The sequence below is a fragment of the Electrona antarctica genome (assembly GCF_951216825.1).
Source record: "Electrona antarctica genome assembly, chromosome: 23".
Taxonomy (NCBI): Eukaryota; Metazoa; Chordata; class Actinopteri; order Myctophiformes; family Myctophidae; genus Electrona; species Electrona antarctica.
The window spans coordinates 25807398-25816665 of NC_136804.1; the positions used below are offsets into that span (position 1 = coordinate 25807398).

The 9268-nt window shown below is 44.2% G+C and overlaps 1 protein-coding gene across 1 annotated transcript; it reads right to left on the minus strand.

The window, feature by feature from the left end:
* Positions 1-5113: 5113 nt before the first annotated feature.
* On the minus strand, positions 5114-9116 carry LOC306916438 (uncharacterized protein). The gene is made up of 5 exons (XM_079494286.1): positions 8537-9116; positions 7709-7880; positions 6755-6878; positions 5554-5701; positions 5114-5307 (listed from the first exon to the last, which is right to left on the minus strand). The coding sequence occupies exons 1-5, from the start codon at positions 8908-8910 to the stop codon at positions 5154-5156; spliced, it is 972 nt and encodes a 323-aa protein (XP_079350412.1). The 5' UTR covers positions 8911-9116; the 3' UTR covers positions 5114-5153.
* Positions 9117-9268: the final 152 nt, after the last annotated feature.

Sequence of the window (9268 nt, forward strand, 5' to 3'; positions counted from 1 at the left end):
CAAACGTCAGCCATTCAAGCCACCCCATTGAGGGCGTCCAAGCTTCGCGCTTTCTTCCTTTGATGTTACGGTGGGTCATAAAAACCTCAAGATCAAATCACATGCCACCCATGAAGGGCGTTCCCTGTCAATGGTTGCTCTCTCTCCTGTACATCACCAGTGCTCTGCACATCACCAGTGCTCTCTCTTTCCTGCACATCACCAGTGCTCTGCACATCACCAGTGCTCTCTCTTACCTGCACATCACCAGTGCTCTCTCTTTCCTGCACATCACCAGTGCTCTCTGACTCTAAGGGCCGGGGAGGTCTCACGGCTCCGAGATTCTGGCATCCAGATTCTGGTAACTGGGTGGGTCTCACAGCTTCGAGACGCTGCTGCTCACCTATGGAGCAGCCAGGACCGACAGAGCGTTCATGCTCTGACGGCGACAACTGGGTGGGTCTCACAGCTTCGAGACGCTGCTGCTCACCTAAGGAGCAGCCAGGACCGCCAGAGCGTGGCTCTATTGGCAACAGAGTGGATCTCACAGCTTCGAGACGCTGCTGCTCACCTAAGGAGCAGCCAGGACTGCCAGAGCGTTCATGCTCTGGCGGCAACAGAGTGGATCTCACAACTTCGAGATACTGCTGCTCACCTGCGGAGCAGCCAGGACTGCCAGAGTGTTCAGACTCTGGCAGCAACTGGGTTACCATCTGGTTAGAATCTTGCCACTGAGTCAGGGGTTGGCTACTCAAGGTATATGGGTTGTAGAGAGCACTGGTGATGTGCAGAGTACTGGTGATGTGCAGGAGAGAGAGCACTGGTGATGTGCAGAGCACTGGTGATGTGCAGGAGAGAGAGAGAGAGAGCACTGGATATGATCACCTCCCTGAAAGTAGCCAGGGTTGAAGTGATGGCGTCGTGTTGTAGACGCCAGGGTCGAAGTGGTGGCGTGGTGTTGTAGACGCCAGGGTTGAAGTGGTGGCGTGGTCTTGTAGACGCCAGGGTCGAAGTGGTGGCGTGGTCTTGTAGACGCCAGGGTTGAAGTGATGGCGTGGTGTTGTAGACGCCAGGGTTGAAGTGATGGCGTCGTGTTGTAGACGCCAGGGTTGAAGTGATGGCGTCGTGTTGTAGAAGCCTGGGTCCGAAGTTGTGGACCACCTTTGATACGGTCAAGAGGGCGTTACTTCAAACTGGAACTGCATGGATTGGCTGACTCTGACCCATTGACAGGGAACGCCCTTAATGGGTGGCATGTGATTTGATCTTGAGGTTTGTATGACCCACCGTAACATCAAAGGAAGAAAGCGGGACGCCTGGACACCCTCAATGGGGTGGTCTGAATGGCTGACGCTTGATGTTCAAGCCTCCGTATGCTTGTATTGGGGTGGCCTGAGGGGTCTACTGTTCAAGCCTTCTAGATATGGTACAGATTTCCATGGGAAATCTGGGGGTGGCAGAGTGTAACGAAGGCTTTCACCTAGAGCTTTATATGTCATTAGGGCCAGAAGGCTCTGGTGGATATCATTGTCTGGACAGCATGATGATGCAAGGGCATCGGAGCTATATCAACCCTCCCATAGATGTTGGAGCAGTCGGAGGACGGCAGAGGCTTCGTTCTCCGATAGGATATCGAGATGAAAGTGCAAGCTGACAGACCAGAAGTCCAGGTTCATAGGGACCGAAGTAGTCCAGCAAGGAGGCTGGACGGTCACTCTCGCAGAAATGACCATCAGCATAACCGGAGATGAACAGTCATCATGCATGGTACGGTAGTAGCACCCAATTCTGCCGATCGTACACCAAGTAACCAGCAAGATGGCAGTACTGTAATAGCGGCACACACCATCTTGGGGTATGCGGCAGGTTCAAACGACTGAGTTTAATAGCGAAACGAGATTTGATTGACAGATGAAGCTGTGTTATCAGCAATGGACGTCGTCATCAGGCAAGAAACTGTAAACTACAGACTAGGAGTGAAATGTGGTGGAAGGCACCCTCTGGCTCGTCACAGTATTAATAGGAGCCGGACCCGGTTGAACCGGAGAGCAGATGAACCTTTGCGGAACCCTAGGACACCTAAGATCGAGACGGGACAGGATTTACAAGAGGAATTACCGCAGCCAGCAATCTTGACTATAGCAGGAGAGTCCTTGCATGTGGGCTATCCACCGCCTAAAGGGAGAAAGGTCATGTTAAAGGTGTGCAAAGTTCTAATTTGCAATTGTGGCAAAGTAATGGAAGTATAGGCAGTTCTGGATGATGGTTCGGGGCGAACCATTTTGTTACACACAGTTGCCAAGCAGGTCGGATTGAGGGGTCAACCTGAAGAGTTGCGTATCAGAATCATGAGAGATCTTCAAGTTTTGCACGGGGTGGCTGTATCTACCGAGGTATCTCCTGCCGTACAGCCAAACCAAGTCAATAATATTGAGGGAGCATTGGTCGCCAAATAGCTTGGATTGTGAGCATACACAGATCGTCAGCAGACTAATGGAGAGAGATTAACATCTTCGAGAGCCTCCCTTGCTGGATAACTACCAGGCCTGGCCTGTTAGAACCTAGCCGAAAGAAAGGACAATTGTCTGAGTCTTCTGGATGCAGTATAGATTTCAACGTGAAATCTGGGGTGGCTGTAACGAAGACTCTGACTAGGACGTTGGGCTATATGATATATGACATGTTTAGTATGACAATCCCTATATTTGGGCCCGAGCCAACCTAGTGCTGATATCGATAGATATGGTAGAACCATATATGGATAGAACCATATATGGATAGATCTAACTGGCTTAGTCATCGTGACAAGCCTGGTCGGAGAATATATAGAGGGTCGGCTTCAGGGAGAAGGCAGAAGTCGAAGCATCCTGGTTTAAGTTCTAACCGGACACCACTGCGGGGGTCCTAAGCTAAGTAATCAGCAATACAGCCTTGAGCTATTTTATCCATATATGGTTCTACCATATCTATCGATATCAGCACTAGGTCGGCTCGGGCCCAAATATAGGGATTGTCATACTAAACATGTCATATATCATATAGCCCAACGTCCTAGTCAGAGTCTTCGTTACACACATGCTGGAACTTTTTACTTTGAAATGTTTTGTAGTTTTGTAGTTATTTAACTTAACACCCAATGCATTCTCAATGGCAATAGCACAAACTTTGGCATGCTACTAGTCCTACATAGGCCTACTTACACCCAGAGTAATGTAATAAGAGAGTGGTGACACGCTTTGATCTCGCCGCAAAGCGGGTGCCTATGGGCGATAGTTCCAAACATTGCTCCTATGGCTGGAACTATTCCATTGAGATAGAATGAGAACTTCCGCATTCCATTGTTACAATGAGAGTCAACGGGAGTGTCATTACTCTCTTTTATACTACTCTGCTTACACCTAGAAACCACATTCAAACCTATTCAGGTTCATCTTACGTTGGACATGTTTGCCTGAAAAGGAATCTTTGAAATGTTTTGTAGTTTCCGAGTTATTTAACTTAAACGCCCAATGCATCCTCAATGGCAATAGCACAAACTTTTTCATGCTACTAGTCCTACATACTTTCACCTAGAAACTCCATTCACACTATTTATAATTCAGCTTGCAGTATTAATACTTTTAGTAGTAGCCTAGTATAAAGTAAGTAAAGATTGAGAGTTTTTTGGATAGAACTGTAGAGTTTAAAGTATCAAGATATTTAGTGTGATAAGAATGATCTACATAATATTGTTCAACATTTTTCATTAAAAAAATAAAAGAAAACGATAGCAGATCAACTTGCAACTGTTTCAAATAGCCAGACTATAACAGAGGGGTTAAAAGTATAGGCCTAGACTTCACTCTTTTGAACCAGTGGCACTGACAAGCTTTCCAGAATGAACCCTATGGCCAACAGTGGAGATCCATTATTTTATTTTTTTAATTCCGTTTAAAGGATATTTGACTTTACGTTTGGGTCATTTTATCGTATACTCAGGCTTTTGTGAACACCCAAGACAGTTTTTAAGTTGCTCGATTCAGTATTTCCATCTGAGCTCATGGAGCAAACTGCAGCATGTTAAAGAGCAGTTTGGTGGCTTGAAGAGCTATCCTGCCCTCAAATCCTCCTCACCAGAGCCCTCTGCTGGTGGTTTCCAGACTACTTCATAATAATTCATATGGGACTGAGAAGAATGTATAAAGACTAATACATGGGCAGATTATACCGCATTATCAGCCTTTGACGTCGTATGGACGATTAGACGGTCTGTTGGTTATGTGCTCAGTAGGACAGAGAGATCTGGTTTTTGACGATGACAAAAATAAGATCTCTTTGAAGGTTCCATGATTTGACAATGAAAAAAAAAATCATGAAAAACGACATAGTAATATAGTCGTTTTTCAAGGTTTTCAACGACATACATATTTGAAATTTCACATATATTCTACAGGATAGTGTTATACATGTAAGTTTCAAGATGCTCCAAATCAAGCTTTATTTTATGCTTAACTGCATTGCATGCAATTGTATATTTACCAAATATACTACACTACACTAACAATGCAGTACGTGGTCAAAGTGTGGAGGCCAAACTGAAAGGAAGCACTGTTATTTACAGAAACATATTACTTATTGCATGTACAATTTGCATTTACTTGTCAGGTCCAGACTCCAGATGCAGAGGTTAGTCACCCAGCACTAGCGGGCATATGCCGACGTCATTCACATGGCCTGTGTGATATTCAGGGTCCCAAGAGATGAGGAGCTCATCAGCAATGCTGTCAGTGTGATGCAAACATTTTGGTCACGACATATTTATACCAAACTTCTAGAGCTGAAAGATGCGCACAGGTAGCTATGTGGTTTCATTTTCTGTCAGTTAGTATAAATGATAACAGATATGTCCTTGTTATCGTAACTTAGACAATTAATTTTAATTACATGGATGGGTTGAATTGTTTGTGGAAGCACTGAAATTATCGATATTTTAAACATAGCATTGGTTGTATGAAACTGAACAGAATAAGTAAACCTTAGCATAATTCTTTAACATTTCTGCTAAGGACACATGGCGAGGCATTGCTGGTGGCACTGCCAGCTGCAGTAGTCGTGGCACATCAGGAAGCAGAGGGGGCATCGGAGGTGGGCGCAGCAGAGGTGGTGCCACTGCCAGCTGCAGTAGTCGTGGCACATCAGGAAGCAGAGGGGGCATCGGAGGTGGGCGCAGCAGAGGTGGTGCCACTGCCAGCTTGCAGCGGTCGCGGCACATCAAGTGGTGGCACGGCAAACGGAAGAGATGGGTTGAACGGATGCCCAGCAGCAGAGCAGCACTGAAGTTTCAGAGACCTGGCGACAGTCAATCAACACAAGGTACAGTCAGAATGAGTACTTTGAACAAACCTTTTTTGGCATTGCCTCAGTCCATCTCAGATGAGCTCAGGCCCAGAGACGTCGTGGCATTGTCTTATCTTTGACTTTTATCTTACTCACATTTCCCACAATGTCCCAACTTTTGGGGAATTGGACTTGTAGTTTAAATTTCAGGTGCATACTTATGCTGAAGTTAGGAATTCTTCCCAGGAATTAAATTACCTGTCTTGATTAATGTTGACTAATGCCCCACAGACATGTACAATGCGGTCGATTACAGCATCTCCTCTCTCCTGTCTCTTCGCCATTTGCAGTGGAACTGGGCCATGCAGTATGTGGTACTGATTCTTCAAGACACCGATCATCCTCTCTGCAAATAACATACAAAATAAAGAGGGGTGGCAAAAAAAAGAAAATTAAAATATGGAGATACGTGGTTTCTAACCTCCAGCAACAATAGATGAAAGTTTCTTGCACATTTGTTATCTTGCACATTATCTTATATTGATGTGACAAACAACTACTGTGACTAAATGCTGTTTTAGTACTTTAGTTACTGTTACTATAACAAAGTGTACTTGTCTATGCTGTGGCTGTAGCATATAGTATGCACTTGCTTTTCTACAGATCAGTTGCCTTGAAGTGAGACTGGGAGGTCGGGGTTCCATCCCCAGCCGGGTCATACCAAAAACTCTATAAATGGGAGTTATGGGATCCAGTGCCTCCCTGCTTGGCACTCAGCATCAAGGGTTGAATTGGGGTAAGCCCCTGCGCCATACTAGCGCCATGTCCAGGGGGGTGTACTTAGCCATGGCTTACTACTTACAAATTGCACATTTATAAGCCTAATTGCAACATTGTGCACACTTGTTATGTTGTTATCTTGCACATACTGTATGGTATGTTGATGTGAAAACTATTGTGACTAAGTGCTGTTTTATTAGTTACTGTTTCTGCTAAAGTGTACTTAGCATATCTCTGCTGTCCTCACAACTCCAAAATGTTCATTTTTCAAGAAATTAAGAAAACCTTATATTTTTAAAACAAAGCAATACAGCCTAATCAAAGTTGGTGTTGTAACTTTATATATTGTCAATTACTCCCATGAGAGGGGGAGAGGTGGTGAAGTTAGTTGCTTTAGCAGACATTTTGAGGGTCCAATGAAGTTAAGGTTTTGTCCAAAGCACTTTTTACTACTTTCCATTGGTTCAATATTTTCGAAACAACACACAGACATAAAGATTTATGACAAAAAACATCTAAAACCTCAAGTTTTTGAGTTATGAGGTTTCCTCCCGACAGCAACGATATGCACTTGCTTTTCTACAGCTACATGGCTTATTGCGCCTCATTGCACTTGTGTACCCTTTTTGTACCCTATTGACATCTAATGTGATTCTTTAAAATACTGTACAATACTTACCAACGCTTGAAGTCAAACGAGAATCTGCCACATTATCTTTTTGTCCCCATGTGACAGATGGAGTTATTAGTTCTGCACCAAGAACTGCAAATTCATCCTTCAAACAAGTGTACCCTGCAAGAATCTTAAACACAACACAACACATGTTACTGTTACTACACCAACTCATCTTTATTGTTGCATCACACAGGTTTACAGGTGTAAAACGTTGGTTGCAATTTGTTTACGTGCAAGCCCCATCGATTGTGTTTTCCAGAAAGAAAGTAAAGAAAAGAGGGGGGACACACACAAAGTTAATCCAAAGAAACAAAAAACATATCCACATAGCATATCCATCCGTTCAGTATGCACATGAGGTTTAGACATAAGATGCATGAGCATACCGGCTAGTACGGTATATACTGTTGATGATATAGACCAGTGGTTTTTAACCAGTGGTCCAGGGACCACCAGTGGTCCTTGAGAGGGTTTCAGGTGGTCCCCAGCTAAATGATGGCGAGTTGGTAACCAAATGGCCCCAAGTTGTAGGCCTTTAACTCTTGAGAGCCTAAAATGAAACCAAATGGACCTGTTTCATTTTATGCTCTCAAGAGTTACATTATTGTTAAACATCAGCTTCAGATTTACAAGACGACATCTACATAATTCGAGAATGTAGAAGAATTGTTATTTTGATCCATGTTTGCTTGTTTCTCTCCTAATGGTACCAACAACATCAATACAGCATGGAATTGTGGACAAAGAACGTTTTTGGTCTGAGAGGCTAAATTTCATCAAATGGTGATCCGTGGCTCAAATGCCGAATACATAATGGGCCTTTAGTTGGTATGAAAAGGGTTGAAATTAACCACTGATATAGACATTAAGGTGCAATGTCTGTATCATAAACAGTATACTGAACTGAACATCACCAACAGCGTACATGAGATGAACAACAGAATGTTAAATTCTTACCTGGTCTCCTGCATGGTGGTAGTCCTTAGACAGAAAGCCTGAGTTTCTTACAATGTGAACATCTGATTCTGTCCCACCCCAACCTTTGGAGAGATAAGTGATCCGACCAGGTGGTTCGCATGGGATCCGTACTGCACCCGGTTGGCATGCGATTAAATACTTGACTGTTGTTCTGTGAAGAAAGAGTTTTTGGAGAAAAAAAAAGAGTAATACTGTTATATGTCTTTACTCGTGAAGACTGAAGAGCATGGGCTCGAAACGTTACAGATGTTAAAATAAAATAAATCGAGTTTGCATGTTCTCCCCGTGTCCCCTAGGGTAGGTACCCCCACAAAAAACATGCAGTAATCCTGGTCTCTAAACTGCCTCCCCCTGGCCAGCCGGGGCGCCTGATGGAGGGGAAAGGAACTGGTCGGAATAACGTGTTCCTTCCACGCGCTACGTCCAACCAGGGAAACTCCCCCCTATCAGGTGTAAAGGAGCAACTTGGACACTCAGGCATGAAGGAAGCATGAGTTCAAGTCTGTTGCTCTCCCCATGTCACCCATATATGGGGACTAGGTTGGCGGAGGGTGTGTAGAGCCCAGGATCACATTAGATAATTGACACAGGGGTGAAAAATGGGTTACAAAATTGTGGGATAAAAAATATATTACAAAAAAAAAACTAAACAAAGGGAGGACATACAGTTTGTGGCTCTATATTTTGAAGACATAATATGCAAGATCAGTAGTATTACTCAAAAAGAGAAGGAAAAACAACGGTTTCAAATCAATTCACTATAACTAGCATGAATTGTCATTAGAAGGAAAAAAAACAATATTTCACCTCGTCTTCAACTTCTTTGGGTGTTCAATTGGAATCTCAAAGCAGTCAATGATTGAAGTAAGCCTAGGGTACTGCAGAAGAACTTGAGCTGGTATCGTGTTCTGGATACACTCCCTTTCAGGCCAGGCTATCAAAAACACCAGGTTAGCGTGCATTACATCCAGCCATCGGGAGAACACGCTGAGATAGGTCGTTTCGGCCAGGCCCAATACACGACACATCAAACAGTTTGACGGGTTCTGCCTCAGTTTTACCAAAGTAACAAAGAGCTGGTCCTCTGTTGGCAGCTTGAATTGTGCTTGTGCCCTTGTCTGGAAGAATGGAACCAGGAATTGATGCAGGGACTCAAACAGTGTCCATGACAGACCTGTCATGGTCTTACATGCAGTGTCATCACCTCTCACACAGTTTGCCGAGAATCTCTGCAGTTCCACCTGCCTGGCCAATTCATCCCTCTCCTTCCTGGCCTCATCCCTCTCTCTCCTGAGATTGTAGATCTCTTCGTGAAGTTGTTTCTCCAAAATGCGTGCACCATCTTGAAGAGGGAGGACTGGGGCTTCTGAATGGGCCAATTCTTCAGGTTGTGTTTGGTAGGCGTTGATTCAAAGAAATTCAGGGCATTTATTGTAAAATGAATGCAAGTTTGAGTGCAGGGGGAGTGACCACCTTTATCCTGTAATGAAATGTTTACTTTCTATAATTTCGTCCAGTTTGACCAGTGACAATTGAAAA